At 37.7% G+C, this 17,130-nt stretch overlaps 1 protein-coding gene across 3 annotated transcripts in view; it reads left to right on the forward strand.

Annotated features, from left to right (window-relative positions):
- The window catches only part of TET2 (tet methylcytosine dioxygenase 2), a 138,690-nt gene that overhangs the window by 99,050 nt on the left and 22,510 nt on the right, over positions 1-17,130 (forward strand). For 2 of the 3 annotated variants that reach the window (XM_066387052.1, XM_066387051.1), the window contains 2 exons: positions 1,634-1,784; positions 3,633-3,722. In XM_066387052.1, coding sequence (XP_066243149.1) covers positions 1,634-1,784; positions 3,633-3,722 — 241 coding nt within the window. Of the gene's footprint in view, positions 1-1,633; positions 1,785-3,632; positions 3,723-17,130 lie in introns of those variants that run through there. The other variant, XR_010751719.1, reaches the window with a different exon arrangement.

Raw genomic sequence — 17,130 nt, forward strand, 5'->3', positions numbered from 1 at the left:
AAATAGAACTACCATATGATCCAGCTATATATCCGAGGAAATGAAATTATTATCTCAAAGAGATTTCTGCACTCCAATGTTCATTGCAGCATTATTCACAGTAACCAAAGTGTGAATATAACTTAAGAGTCCATCAACAGATAGTGGGTAAAGAAGATGTATTTGCGTACACAGGCACGCGCGTGCACACGCACAAGAATACCATTCATTCTTAGAAAAGGAAATCCTGACATTTGTGACAACACGGATATACCTGCAGGGCATTATGCTAAGTGAAATAAGCCAGGTAAATACTGCATGATAACACATATATGTGAAATAAAAAGAAAAACAAAAGAAAGTTAAACTCCTAGAAGCAGAGTAGAAAAGGGGATGCGAGAGGCTCAGGAGCAGGAGAAATAGGAAGAGGTTTATAAAAGGATACAATATTTCAAATATAAAATAAAGTCTGAGGATCTAATGTATAACATGACTATAGTTGATAACACTGTATTATATATTTGGAATTCATTAAGAGAGTTGAACTAAAAAGTTCTTTACATACAATAAATAAAAAATAAAAAGTAAATAAGTGGGATGATGTGTGGATTAACTACATGAGGAACCGTGTGACAATGTATACATATATCAGACCATCAAGTTGTTCACTTTAAATATCTTACAATTCTACTTGTCAATTATACTTCAGTAAAACTGAAAAAATGCCTACCAAATCTAGTTTTCCTACTAGGTTATTTTATCATGTTTTATTTTTTAACTTCTAAGCTTGTCTGTTTATTGCTCTTAAGATATATTTGACTTGGGCTGTGAAATCATGGTAGTGTGTTTTAGTCAAGAACTAGAAAGCACTCAGAAGCCCCTCAACAGTAGAATGGTTAAGTTGTGGCCTATGATGGAAAACAACTCACTGAAAAGAATACATGAATAAAGTACAGCATGTGCAACAACGTGGATGGATATTCTAAACATTCTGTTGTAAAAAAGCAAGACACAAATAAGCTTATACTATAAAACACATCCGTGTGTATGTATTATAAATGTAGTTTTGCCTATTTTTATATTATATACAATATATTTATTACTAATGTATTAATATGGTATTTTTATACTAATAGGCAAAACTATATACACACGTGTATATATACACACCCATATACATTGTGTACAGTAAGTTATAGTATCCTATCTATATATATAAAATAGGCAAAACTATGTGTTTGTACATATATTCTATATATATGTAAAATAGGCAAAACTAATCTTTTTTGATAGAAGTTACTATTTGGGGGACAATGCCTGGAAGGAAGAATTAAGAGGAGATTCTGGAGTACTAATGTTTTGTTTCTTTATTTGGATGCTACTCTCTTGGGTATTATTTTGTTGTGAGCATTTGCAAGCTGTAAAATTATGTGTACTTTCCTGTGTATGTATTATACGACAATAAAAAGTGTTTAAATTGTATTTTAAAGTCAACTGAAATGGTTCTTTTCTAATGTGGTTATGTTACAGCTTAATATAGAGTTAGATTCAACATCCCTTAAAACTAATTTGCACTCATACTGGCCCAGAGTGTGAGATGGGTAGCCGAGGTCATGCTATCCAGAGCCATGAACTTGATCCTTTGATTTCTCAGGAGAACCTGTGCCTGTCAGGGGCTGGACCCAGAGACCTGTGGTGCCTCCTTTTCTTTTGGTTGTTCGTGGAGCATGTACTATAATGGATGTAAGTTTGCCAGAAGCAAGATACCAAGAAAATTTAAGCTGCTTGGGGATGACCCAAAAGAGGTTTGTTTACTTCCTGATGTATAATCTCTTTATTTTTCAAGGAGAATTCATGAGCACAGATGAACAATATGATATATTCCATTAATCTCTAACAAAGAATTTCATCTCAGAGATGATTCAACAAAATTTTTGCTAACCTAAAGACACATTATAAGTTACTAAGTTAGCATAATAATAACCATTATACCAAAGTAAGATAAAACTTGACCAACATGAACTCTTTATACCTATTGGCTTTTCTTTATGTTTTATGTTAACTCCAGTTAAAACTTCAGTGCTGTAATTTTTTCTGTTGTAACTGATAATGGAAGTCATATTCATGACTGCCACATTCAGAAAAGACCACTTCTAGTCACATCACATCTGGAGATTTGGTCATTTAGTTACTATACTGAGTACATTTAGAGTTTAATATAAAAGTATAACTGTAATAAATGAATACTGATCTCTTAATCAGATCACTTTGGCTTTTGTCTTTTCTCAATATATATATTTCTCAAAATATAACTTTCAGGTTTGTATTAACTAACAACTTTTGGGTAGCATGCATTCTAGAGTACGCTAATTAAATAATTAGAAAATCTCAGTATATTTAACTTAGATGTGACCAAATTTTTATTTATTCTTCAAACCTTATAATTATCTTTCAAATTTTAAATGCAACTAAAATATGCATTGATACTATGGATATTATAATATTGATGTGTCCTAAATGAAAAGTGTATTAACTTTATTATTCATGACTATAATAGTAAGTGGAAGTATAATAAAATGCAAAAATTCTTGAAATTCTGATATATTTTTTCATAGGATCATATTTTCAATAAATTATATTACTTTAAATGTGCTAGATGTCCTCTTTTCATAAGAAAAGAATGAATATTTAATAAGCCTAATGAAGAGTAGCAATTTTGCATACTGTCAGCCACTTTAATTTTCCACACTGGAGAGCCTTCTCATCACTGTCTTATAAATGTGTATCGCTCCAGCCAGGTTCCACGTAAACTACATCCAGAGAATGGCTAGAACACCCTCCCTCTGTTAGGCGGGGAGCTCCCCTTAGAAGCCTCACCTTCTCAAATGCAAATGAGTGTACCTCGGCCTGGTGGTTCCATCTCCCAAGAGTTTTAGAGAAATATGAACATGAAATGAGAACTTCTAAGGGTGATTAGAACAACTGAGTGTCACCACCTACAGTTCTAAAAAGCATATTACTTTGAAAAATCTGGTCTTTTTCAGGGAGGGAGTGTAACTGAACATGTTTCCTTGCAAGTAAACGTTACAAAGTTCCTCCTGTATACCACATTCTAGTTCTGAAAGTTTCATTTATATTTGAAGCATCTAGTCATTTTTCATTGTTATATAAAGAGATCATTTCAAATTTTGAAATGCTAGATTAATAAACATTTAAAAGTATAAAGATTAGAAATAGGCAAATTAAACCAAACACATCCTTTTAATTGCTTATCTTCCTTGGCAGCTAATTGGAGAGGGAGCAGAGAGGGTGAGCTCTTTAGGACCATGCCGTTTCATCCTCCTGACCATACTACCAGCATAAGCTTCTATTTATAAAATGCCAAATAGCAGCATGCAAAGTAGAATGTTGATTAATCTTATGAAAATACTGTAGAGCTAGATATTTAATAGCACATGGAAAAGGAGGTACAGTAATATGCAGCCTGTACTTTCACTTACAAGAGGTGATGTTACGATACTTTAGTTATTTAGTAAGAAGAGCAGTAAATAATGACTTGGATCTAAGATATGGGGGGATCTAACTGATAGTCTTTCTCATATACAACGAGAACGGATTTAGAATTAATATGCAGAATTACTCACTTGATACAGGAAGAGAAACTGGAGTCTCATTTACAAAACCTGTCCACTCTTATGGCACCGACATACAAGAAACTTGCACCAGATGCATATAATAATCAGGTAAGTTAAATAATTGAGAATGATTAACCATGTACTTATTTTTGATGACCTACCTACCTACTTCCAAAATATTTTTGAAACAATGATTTTTCTCTTTTTTCTAATTTTTACTCTAATTGTTGAAGTTACCACAGTGTTCTGTTTTTGGTAAATAAAACGTATACCACTTTTAATCTGCACTTAAGCTTTTCAGTCTTACAATATCTACTAATCTGGTTCTGATATAAATAATTTTGTCTCTGTAAGCAGGCTTTGGTGACCAATTAAAATTATGTGGCCCAAACTATAGGTTCCAACCACTTTCTCTTTTCACAGAAAGTCTGTCATATAAAACTCTGTGTTTACTACTTTGTAAGATGCCAGATTTTGCTCCAAGCAAATATATTTTTTTCCTATTTAATAAGTATGTTCTATCTACACTGTACCTATTTAGAAGGCTAGGCTTTCTAAAATATTTGTTCAGAAATACTCACGAAGGTGGCAAAAGACTATAAAAGTCTTTCCTGTTTCAGTAATATCAAAAAGAGCATGGAATGAAAGCCTGTTACAAAACCAGATACTGTGTTTCATCAGTGTGGACATAAGTATGAGCAGTGTAGATTTTCTGTCTCTACAGTGTCTTCTCTAGAAGAGACATAGCTATGTAAAATAGCAATTACAGAATAATACAGGAACAGCTGGGACAGAAGTATACATGCATTTCTGAAGAAACAAAGAGGTTCTCTCTGAAAGTAAAGTACAGATGTAAGGTCATAAATCCTTCAACTTCATCATAAAGTTAAGAAAGCTCCATTTTTGTAGCTTAAGTGTGTTTTGGAGGTGAGGGAAGTGAAGTGATTTAATTTAAAAAGGGTCATTCAACTAGCCAAGTAAATGAACTATAACTTATATTTGTGAAGATTAAACTGTAAAAGAAGTAAGCTGTTGCAATCATTGGGCAAGAGATGATAAAGTCCTAAATTAAAGAAATGGCAATAGTGATAGAGAAAAGGAAGTAAATAGGTGAAATATATGAGATAGAACTTATAGAACTTAGTGATCAGTTGGATTTGAAGATGAGCAAAAGAGAATTTGAGATTCTACCAAATCTGGCTTGAATAGGTTGTTCTATTTGTATCAGGAATCAGTGAGGAAACGTAAATTTGGACAATAGAAGGGGAACATGGTAAATTTCATTTTGGACATGCTAGGTTTTATATACTTCTGGAGTAATTATCTGGAAGATAGGAAGAAAAACCCAGGCTAGCACTGCAGATCTGGGAGTTGTCAAAAATGCAGGAAGTAGTTGAAGTTGAGTATGTAGGTGTGAATGCCTATTTTTCAGAGTAGAAATTATAAAGAGGAGAAAGCTAATGGTAATGATGGGGTTCTGGAGCACATCGACATTTTATGGGTAAGTGGAGAGAGAGAAACCAGTGAAATAAGTACTAGAAGTAGGAGCAGTGAAGGAGGAGAGGTTAAAGACTTTAAGGAAAGAAGGCGATATGGGTGGAGGAAAACTGGAGGGGATGAGAAGTTATGGAGCAGAGTACACACCAAAAAGGGTTCCGGGAAGTATGGAGGGAAGCAGTGCATTTGGCAAACACTTAACATTGAAGACTAGTGAGATTAGATTAGGTTAATAGCAGAGACAGACAGAAGACCAGCCCTAATAATGCTTCAGCCACTCTTATTTCAGTTATAGACTTTAACCCTTTTCTTAAACTTTGTGGACTTTAACACTTACCCTAAACTTCACCCCTTTTTTTTAGTGGGAGCAAAGGAAGCAGATTTAACGATGATGGTCTGTTTTGTAAATTGTTTTATGTAACAATATAAGATTTTAGAAATATATGTGAATATCTATGAATATTATTTTAAATATTATTTATAATAGTAGGACTAAAACTATTATTTTAAAACTTTACCTATTTTAGTTACCTGTATTTAAACCTTACCTATTTTACCACAGAAAAGTTTGGGATGCTTTAAGTCCTGTTGAGAAAGAATTCTGGGTGAGAAATGCAATAAATCAAGCTATAAAAAGAAGAAAATGAATTGTCTATGTTGCTAAATTTTGTTTGGCTGCTTTCTATTGAATGAATTTTTTATAGGTACTATTAATCAAATGGTTTTAGCTGGGGAAAGGGACAGAATAACAAAGCATTGGTGTTCTATTTACTCCTTTGATTCTCATTGTAGACTCTCATACATACCTGATTTACTCAGCATTTATCTTCTACTCTATTACATTTTCTTTGGAGTATTTTATGCAATTCCTGAATGTGGAGTACCCAAAATATAAAGGTACTCAAAAAATTTTAAGTTACAACAAAATGCTTATATATAACTCCTGAGATGTGTTTCAGTATTTATATATGAATAAATGTGTAGATGCACTAATCAATGGGCGTAAAGTTTCAGTTAAGCAAGATAAACTGTCAAGATCTGCTGTAAAACATGTATTCTTATAGTCAACAATAACGTATTGTACACTTAAAATTTTGTTAGAAGGGTAGGTCTCATGTTCAGTGTTCTTACCACAGTAAAATAAAATTTAAGTACATACACACATTAAAATAGATGTAATGTCTCTATAAATTAATTCAATTAGTGGCTGTAAATGGATAGGATGGTTTTTATATTGCATGGTTGGTACTATTGGTAATGTTCACTTATGTGTCTTTAACATGGTTTAGAGATAATTAAAAAAAAGTCATGTAGTCTTTCCACACAGTAAGTGGGAAGATGTTCTGAGTTATGGATGCTGTCAAGACCTGTCATTTGACCTTTGCCTGATTCTCCCAACTGGATATGTTGTCTTTATTTCTCATATCTGGATGTGTTTCCTTGCTTTATTCTCTGTTTTCTTAGTTAAAGTCTTATTTGCTCAAGTTAAGCTTCTTTGGTTCTTCAAAGCATTTCTTCTGTCAACTCCATAGAATTAGAACATAGTTATTCTCAGCTTAAATATTCTTTCTTTATATCTTCCCAGTAGACTTATATTTACTCAATCTTTTCTGTGGTTGTCTTAACATTAAATTTTAGGCCTGAATTAGCAGGCTCAAATCTCAAAATCATGGGCTTTCATCATATGTAGAGCTAAGATTTTAGACCAGTGCTATCCAAGAGAACTTTCTATGACAACAGAAATATTGTCTCTCTGTGCCATTTAGTATGATAGCTGCCAGCCACACATGGTTATTAAACACTTGTTAGGTGGCTAGTGCAGTTGAAGTAATGAGTCTTTATTTTTACTTTTGTTAGTTTAGATTTAAATAGCCACATGTAGCTAGTGGCTACCATATTGAATAGTACAGTTTTATATCATCACAAAGCCATGCATGTAGAACTATCTTCCAGACGTGGAGATGAATTTTCAGTAATTCATTGACCAACCCCAGCATGGTATTTCTTATAAGCTGACATAAATCTATCTAATGACCAACTAGATTTTCTATACATTTTTATTCAAGGGACAGAATGATGCTGACTAGACCACAGTATGGACTAAACAGTCACAAACCACACAGATATGAAAGAAAGTGGTAAACACCTTCACTTTCCTTTGGCCAGAGTTATCAGTTTTGATACACAAATATGCTATGTGAACCCAGTAGTAAATAATATTCAAGCCATCAAAAGACATCATGTTGTGAGTTCTGCTTCTAGGCATAATTTACTTTTACACTGTAAGAAAAACAACATAATACATGAAACAATTTTTTTATACATAGGAGAAGAAAAAGTACAAGATAGTAATGTTAGAGAGAAAGGGAAATAAAAAAGGTCAACCTGTGATTACCATAATTTATTTCCTAAGGAGCACATTAGGCTTTAGGATGGAAGGAGGATCCTAAACAGACCCCCGGGTTATCTATGCATTAAAGAAACAAAGCTCAGAATATGGGCACGTAAGGTCATAGAATTCACAATTCAGAGTGCCAGGGAGGAAAAAACATCATTGAGAAGAGCTCCCAGTATCTATAGAGGGTTCTGCTTGAATCTTCAGATGATTACGGAGCAGTGCACACCTGGGAAGAGATTACCATGGCTGCAGAAAGAACCAGCAAAAAGAGCAGGCAGAATAGTCCCTTGGTTTTATACAGGATCAAGAAAGATTTAGTTAATACTTTTTTAGAAGGAAAAAATCTATCAACTTGCAAAATGGCAAATTGCATATTCAGAATCTTAAGGCCTTGGTCGCAGAAGCAGATTAGTCTATTCTGGTCCCATGTAAAGATGTTTAAAATCAAGACTTGAAAGCATCAGATTCCAAATAACTCAACAGCATCCCAGGACAAAGACTTGAAAACATTTTAAAACATGGTAAAATTTATAATATCTAGCATTCCATCAAAAATTACTAGGCATACAAAGAAACAAAAAAATATGACCCATAACAAGGACAAGGAAAAAAGAAATCAATAGAAATAGTTCCAGGAATGACATGATAACAATATATAGAGAAGGACATTAAAATACCTATCCCATACATATTCTATATAGGAAAGTATGAGCATGATAAAGAATGCTAACCTAAGAAGATATGAAAAAGACCCACATTATGCCTTGGCCAGTTGGCTCAGTGGTAGAGCATTGACCTAGCTTGTGAGGTCCCAGATTTGATTCCCAGTCAGGGCACATAAGAGAAGCAACCATCTGCTTCTCCACTCCTCATCCTCCTCTTTCTCTCTCTCCCCCTTCTCTCTCTCTTCCCCTCCTGCAGCATGGCTCAATTGGTTTGAACACATTGGCCTAGGGCGGCTCCATGGAGCTTCTGCCTCAAGTACTAAAAATAACTTGGTTGTGAGCATGGCCCCAGATGGGTTGCCAGGTGGATCCCGGTTGGGGCACATGTAGGAATCTGTCTCTCTATCTCCCATCCTCTCACTTGGGAAAAGAAGAAAAAATAAAAAGGCCCATATTAAACTTTCAGAAATGAAAAATGTATGGTATCTTGGTAAAAATATATACTAAATGCAATCAACAAGAGATTAGTGAACTGGAATACGTAGCAAAGTAAATTTCCAAAATGAAATAAAGAAAAAAATTGGAAAAAAAAGAATAGATCAATGATCTATTATAGATGAAACTAATTATTATACTAATATATCAAGAGTCCTAGAAGGAGGTAGGGTACAGAAAATTATTTAAAGAAATAATAGCTAGCCCTGGCCAGTTGGCTCAGTGGTGAATGTCGGCCCCGACCCAGCATGTAGAAGTCCCGAATTCGAGTCCCGGTCAGGGAACACAGGAGAAGTGCCCATCTGCTTCTCCACTCTTCTCCCTCTCCTTCCTCTCTATCTCTCTCTTCTCCTCCCACAGCCAAGGCTCCATTGGAGCAAAGTTGGCCCTGGTGCTGAGGACAGCTCTGCGGCCTCCACCTCAGGCACTAGAATGGCTCTGGTTTCAATGGAGCAACACCCTAGATGGGCAGAGCATCGCCCCCTGGTGGGAATGCTGGGTGGATCCCAGTAGGTCACATGCAGGACTCTGTCTGTTTACCTGCTTCTAACTTTGGAAAAATACATAGTAATAATAATAATAATGGCTAATTTTTTTTCAAATCTGTTAAAAATTATAGACGCATTGACCCCAGAAGCTCAGCAAGTCCCTAACAGGTTTAAAGAGACATGCAGTAAACTGCATAAAAGGTGCATAGAAATCAGTTTACTTAGCCGATAATAAAGAGGAAAATATGAAAAGCATCGGGAGAATAAAAAAAGACATGTCTAACAAGAAAAATAATAAATACAGGAGACCTCATATCAGAAAAAAATGCAAGAAAGAAGATAGAGGAGAAATATCTTTAAAGTACTGAAAGGAAAAAAACCTGTCAACTTAGAGAATCAGTGAAACAACTCTTAAAAAAGACAAAATAGTGACATCAGAGAAATGGCACCGTGAGGGGTGCTCCTGATATCTCCCCCTGAAATTTCAACAAATTCAATAACTAGAGACAGTAAAACAATCTCAGGAGCATCTGAAATACACATATACCAAACAAAGGTACAATTGGGTGAAAAGGTGGCTGAATATATAATCCACTCTGAAGGAAGTAAGATGGAGAATGGAGTATTTCGCTTTCCTCACTGATCTGAGGAAGGGCTACTTTTGCTTGGAACTGAGAGGAAGGGAGGGCTAGGAGCGAGAGAAGAAGCTGGGCTAGGGCAGACAATCAAGCCGAGAAGAGAGCGCTGACTCAGAACTAGTGTGAACAGCAGATTCCAGCAGAGGTGGCCAAGCGGGTGTCCTGCGGAGACTGGCACTAGAGCAGCTTTGGGCTTTGTTCACTCCAGGTCTGCGATCTCGGGTGGTGTGCGAGTGGCTCCACCTGGCACCTCTGGCATGGGCACGTGCGTTCATGGACAGAGGGGCTAGGCTGGAGACTATCAGCAGTGGACTTCTGTGTGGGCTGTAGCCAGAGTTTCTGTGTGGTCCCAGCTCCCCAACCAACAGCACAGGAAGTACACAAGAGCCGGGATCCCTAGGCTTGTACCTGAGGGGGGGGCCTCCACCAGCCGATACAGATTACAAAGCACATTCTCACAGAGCAGACCTCAGAGAGCACTGTGGAAGTGGTGGGGGCTAAGGGCTGGGTGCACAAGCAGCTTGCTGCAGGCTACCAAATGGCACAAGGGAGAGGCCTGTGGAGATCAGGCCTGCGGAGCATTGAGGCAAACTAGACATACCTGGGACCCTTAGAAAGGAACCTGACCAGCAGCTGACTCACTGCCCTGCCTGCTTACGCTGTTGGCTCTGGTTGACAAAGCCTTACCCAGAACTGTGCTTTGACCGGACTTGGAGGAGGGACTTGGCAGCTCTTAGGGCCTCTTGCTCTGCAGGGAGAGGCTGGGGCAACTTACCACTAGACGATACAGGTTACAAAGCACATTCCCGTGGAGCAGACCTCAGAGAGTACTGCGGAAGTTGTGCGAGCTGGGCTGCAGGCTTCCCAAGAGGGCACAAGGGAGAAGCGTGTGGAGATCAGACCTGCAGAGTGCTGAGGCAAACTAGACATACCCAGGGACCCTTAGAACAAAGCCTGACCAGCAGTTGGCTTAGTGCCCTGCCTGCTTATGCTGGCGGCTCTGGTTGACAAAGCCTTACACAGAACTGTGCTTTGAGTGGACCTGGAGGAGGGATATGACAGCTCTTAGGGCCTCTTGCTCTGCAGGCAGTGGCTGGGGCAACTTCCTGCCAGCCAATACAGGTTACAAAATGTATTCCCGCAGAGCAGACCTCAGAAAACACTGCAGAAGTTGTGCAGGCTGGACTGCGGGCTTCTAAACAGGGCACAAGGGAAAAAGCCTGGGAAGAGTAGACCCACAGAGTGCTGAGGCATACTAGACATGCCCAGAGGCTCTTAGAAAGGCACCTGAAAGGCAGTTGCCTCCCTTCCCTGCCTGCTTATGCTGGTGGCTCTGGTTGGCAAATCCTTAACCAGAACTGTGCTTACAGCAGGCTGGAGGGGGGACTGGGCAGCTCTTAGTACCTCTTCCTCTGCAAGCAGTGGCTGGGACAATGTCACAGCTGGGTCCCCAGGTGCTGGATCAAAAGGAGAGATGTGAGGAGAGGCACCAGACAAATTGACTCTCCCATTGTCAGAGCTGGCAAACCCTAACAAGCCCTGCCTACCAACAGGACTGAGGCCTAGTTTATGTCATTGCCATAGCATCACATCAACTGCAAATCTCTAATCAAGAGTGCCACAGGGGCAAAACCTGTGGACAGCACCAAGGGTCAAAAAGAAAAAGAAAAAAGAAGATAACCTCTCAAAACCAGGAAAAAATCATGCTTTTTATAACTTATTTTCATTTTATTTCTTGCATTTTTCATCTTTTTTTCCCACTTTGGTCATTTTATCCTCTTTCCATCTTATTCTTTCCTTTTCATTTTGAACTTCATTACCCATAGGTGTTACATTTTCCATTCTTGTTTTTTTTTAATGAGGGTTACATTCCAAAAACCTTAACACTTTTTTTTCTTTATCTTTCTTTTCTCTTTCACTTTTTTTTCTCATTCAATTGTCATTCACAAACAAATTATTTTATTCTAGATTCAATTTTTTTGTGGCATTTTATGTGTTTCTTACTTCATTTTTTATCTCTTTGTCATTTTCCCCCAACTCAGGCTCTCCAGTCTATGTAGTTTTTGTTCCACTTAGCACAATAGAATTTTCATTTTTTCACTGTAATATTTTCAATTATTTTTAATCTCTTATTAGTGTTATTAACAATACCAGTCTCAAATCTCATTAAGGAAAAGGAAATCAAATATCATGGATACAAAGGACAGAGATGTAGCTCAGACAGATGAGAAATCTACAGAAAAAAATTTCAATTGCTTGGAAACCTTGGAGTTAAATGACAGAGAATTAAAAATTGAAGTCCTAAAAATACTCAGCGAAATACAAGAAAGCACAGAAAGGCAATTTAGAGAGCTCAAAAAACAATTCAATGAACAAAAAGAATCATCACCAAAGAAATTGAACTATGAAGATGAATCAAACAGAGATGAAAAACTCAATTCATGAACTGAAAAATGAGGTAACAGGCTTAATTAATAGAACAGGCCAGATAGAGGAGAGATTAGTGACAAAGAAGACAGGCAACTAGAGACACTACAGAGAGAAGAGGAGAGAGACTCACGAATTTAAAAAAATGAGAAAGCCATACAGGAATTGTCTGACTCCATCAGAAAGAGCAACATAAGAATAATGGGTATATCAGAAGGAGAAGAGAGAGAAAATGGATGAAGAACATATTCAAACAAATAATAGATGAGAACTTCCCAAGCCTGTGGAAAGAATTAGAGTCTCAAATTCAAGAAGCAAACAGAACACTGAGTTATCTTAATCCCAACAAGCCTACTCCAAAGCACATCATAATGAAATGATCACAACCAATGACAAAAATTCTCAAGGCAGCCAGGGAAAAGAATACAACATATAAAGGAAGGCTCATTAGATTATCATCATATTTCTCAGCAGAAACTCTATAAGCCAGAAGAGAGTGGACCCCAATATTTAAAGTTCTGAGAGAGAAGAACTTCCAGCCAAGAATACTATATCCATCAAATCTTTCTTCAAATACAAAGGAAAAATAAAAACATTCACAGATATAGAAAAAATGAGGGAATTTATCACCAGCAAACCCCCACATCAGGAAATACTAAAGGGGTTTATCCAACCAGATACAAAGAACAAAACAAAACTACAAGTAAAAGATCCATCAAGATCACAATAAAAACAAGGTAATCTGTGACAACAAAACCAAAAAAGGGGAGAGAACAAAGATTAACAGTAGCAAAGGAGGATGGAGTGCAGAAGCACTCATGAGATAATGTACTACAATGAACATGATATGTATCCTTTTATATTACTTAATGGTAACCACCCCTGAAAAAATCACCACAGAAACACATGGCTTAAAAAAAGAATAAACTGCAGGAGGAAGTATGGAATACAACCAAACAAAAACAAATGATAGAAAACCAAAGAGAAGAACCAAACAAGATACAAAGCTATCAGAAAGCAATATATAAAATGGCAATAGGAAACCCTTAAGTGTCAATAATTATACTAAATGTAAATGGATTGCACTCACCAATAAATGGACACAGAGTAGCAGAATGGATTAAAAAAGAAAATCCAACTGTATGCTGCCTTCAAGAAACACATCTGAGCTACAAGGATAAAAACAAATTTAAAGTGAAAGGTTGAAAAATGATTCTCCAAGCAAATATCCAAAGGAAAGCAGGTGTAGCCATACTCATATCTAACAATGCTGACTACAAGACAGCAAGGGTAATCAGAGACAAAGATGGTCATTTCCTAATGATAAAGGGGACATTGAATCAGGAAGACATAACACTTCTTAATATATATGCACCAAACTAAGGAGCACCAAAATATATAAGACATCTACTAACTGACATAAAAATAAAGTACGACAAAAATACAATCATATAGTGATGCCTTGAGATACGAGTTTAATTCGTTCTGTAACTGCACTCATAAGTCAGTCAACTCGTATATGAAACAAATCTCTTCCATTTAAAATAACTGAAATAGATTTAATCCGTTCCAGCCCTGTGAAACATCCCCAAACCATCCTAAATTATGAAAAAAAAAACATGTTTTTAATTAAGAAACACACATGTATTCTTTACCAATGCATAACAGAATATATGAAATAAAAGAAAAAAGTGTTATTTAGTACTGTATTCTTACCTTGGAGACAGACGAGTGCAGCTAACAGGTGAATGGCGGAGGAGGAGGGAGGGAAGAAGGGATGCAGGCACTGTAGACACATAAACTAAAACTGCACTTAACACTAAATGTAAACTAAAACTGCATTTTCTTTACTTTAAACAAAACTAAGACTGCACTTTCTTTACTTAAAATGAAACCACAAACACTTAATTTTTTAAAATGCACATAACTTTAAACTTAACCTAAGCTTAACATTACGTGTTTTTCATTTAATCACCGGTTTTTGCCTTTTTGGCTGCACTTTTGGCATTTTCACTTGCAGGACTTTTAAATAAAAATCTATCCAAAGAGATTTGCTTTAGCCTGCCTTTTAAAATGTTATGGAAATGTGACAAACAAGTGTCATTAAAAAGTGCTGAAGCACGACCAGTTGAAACTTTTTCTAGGTGTTTCTTTTCAATGAAACTTGAAAGCTTCTCCCACATTGCCTGGTTGAAACTTTCTGAGTGTTTCTTTTTTTTTTTTTTTTTTTTTTTTTCTGAAGCTGGAAACGGGGAGAGACAGTCAGACAGACTCCCGCATGCGCCCGACCGGGATCCACCCGGCACGCCCACCAGGGGGCGACGCTCTGCCCACCAGGGGGCGATGCTCTGCCCCTCCGGGCCATCGCTCTGCTGCAACCAGAGCCACTCTAGCGCGTGGGGCAGAGGCCAAGGAGCCATCCCCAGCGCCCGGGCCATCTTTGCTCCAATGGAGCCTTGGCTGTGGGAGGGGAAGAGAGAGACAGAGAGGAAGGAGGGGGGGCGGGGGTGGAGAAGCAAATGGGTGCTTCTCCTGTGTGCCCTGGCCAGGAATCGAACCCGGGTCCCCCACACGCCAGGCCGACACTCTACCGCTGAGCCAACCGGCCAGGGCCCTGAGTGTTTCTTTTCAATGAAACTTGAAAGCTTCTCCCACATTGCCAGCATGTTTTTAATTTCACTTGTAGAAATCACTTCCTCCGACTCTACCTCTTCCTCACTACTAATCTCTTGCAGAAGCTCCGTATGTTGCATCATCTGTTGCTCCTTCAACTCCTCAGTTGAGAGTTCCTCCTTATGTTCCTCAACGAACTTGTTTACATCACCCTCAACTACCTCCAGACCCATCGACTTTCCAAGGAACATAATCTCCTCCAACGCTTCTACCTCAGTCTTGGTCTCTGGTTCAAATCCTTCAAAGTCCCTGTCTGCAACATCAGGCTATAACTTTTTCCATGCCGAGTTCAAGGTTTTTCTTATAACTCTTACCATGCCAAGTCAATAATGCATAAACATATCATGATGTTGTAGTGATCTTTCCAAAACTCTCGAAGGGTTAGATTTGTATTTTCAGTCACCTCAAAGCAGTGGCAGAACAAGTGCTTTGTGTAAAGCTTTTTAAAGTTGTAAATGACCTGCTGATCCATAGGTTGCAAGATTGAAGTCGTGTTGGGTGGGAGGTAGAGGACTTTCACAAATTTGAACTCATCAAGAATGTCATCTTCAAGACCAGGTGGGTGGGCTGGAGCATTTTCAAGGATTAGTCAAGCTTTCATCGGTAGTTTATTTTCTTGAAGATATTTCTTCACTGCAGGACCAAAGACAAGTTTTACCCATTCAATAAAAAACTGCCGTGTAACCTATGCCCTAGCATTGGCACGCCACATAACCTGCAGTTTTTCTTTAAGAATCTTGTGAGTCTTAAAGGCTCAAGGATTTTTGAAATGATACACTAGCCTTGGCTTTACTTTACAGTACTGCTAGCATTTGCACACAATGCAAGGGTCAGATGATCCTTCATGGGTTTATGGCCTGGCAGCTTCTTCTCCTCTGCAGTGATGAAAGTCCTCCGGAGCATTTTTTTCCAAAACAATCCTGTTTCGACACAGTTGAACACTTTAGAGGGATGTAGCCTTCCTTTGCGATAAGCGCAGCAAAGCGTTCATTGTACTTCTCAGCTGCCTTAACATACATCAGCACTCGCAGCTTCACCATGCCTCACACCAGTGGATGCCAGATCTCGTCTTAAAATTTTCAAACCAGCCGTGACTTGCCTCAAACATATCTTCTGCCTCTTTATTCTTTAATTAATTTTAATGGGGTGACATTGATAAATCAGGGTACATATGTTCAGAGAAAACATCTCTAGGTTATTTTGACATTTGATTATGCTGCATTCTGATCACCGAAAGTCCAATTGTCTTCCTTCACCTTCTAACTGGTTTTCTTCGTGCTTCTCCCCTCCGCCAACCTCCTCCCTCTCCTCCCCCCACCCGGTAACCCCCACACTCTTGTCCATGTCTCTGAGTCTCATTTTCATGTCCCACCTATGTATGGAATCATATAGTTCTTAGTTTTTTCTGATTTACTTATTTTGCTCAGTATAATTTTATCAAGGTCCATCCATGTTGTTGTAAATGATCCGATGTCATCATTTCTTATGGCTGAGTTGTATTCCATAGTATATATGTACCAAAGCTTTTTAATCCACTCATCCACTGACACTTGGGCTGTTTACAGGTCTTCGCTATTGTGAACAATGCTGCCATAAACATGAGGGTACATTTCTTCTTTTCAAACAGTGCTGTGGTGTTCTTGGGGTATATCCCAAAAGTGGCATAGCTGGGTCAAAAGGCAGTTGGATTTTTAATTTTTTAAGGAATCTCCATACTGTTTTCCACAGTGGCTGCAGCAGTCTGCATTCCCACCAGCAGTGCAGGACGGTTCCCTTTTCTCCACATCCTCGCTAGTACTTATTCTATGTTATTTTGTTGATGAGCGCCGTTCTGACTGGTGTGAGATGATATCTCATTCTGGTTTTAATTTGTATTTCTCTAATGAATAGTGATGTTGAGCATATTTTCATATGCGTCTTGGCCATCTGTATGTCCTCTCTGGAGAAGTGTCTATTCATTTCTTTCGCCCATTTTTTGATTGGATTGTTTGTCTTCCTGGCATTGAGTTTTACAAGTTCTTTATAAATTTAGGTTATTAACCCTTATCACATGTATTGTCAAATATATTCTCCCATTATGTAGTTTGTCATTTTATTCTGTTCTTATTGTCTTTAGCTGTGCAGAAGCCTTTTAGTTTGATATAGTTCCATTTGTTTATCCTGTCTTTTATTTCCCTTGCCCGTGGAGATAAATCGGCAAATATATTGCTGTGAGAGATGTCAGAGAGTTTACTT

This window comes from Saccopteryx leptura, chromosome 5 (assembly GCF_036850995.1).
Source record: "Saccopteryx leptura isolate mSacLep1 chromosome 5, mSacLep1_pri_phased_curated, whole genome shotgun sequence".
Taxonomy (NCBI): domain Eukaryota; kingdom Metazoa; phylum Chordata; class Mammalia; order Chiroptera; family Emballonuridae; genus Saccopteryx; species Saccopteryx leptura.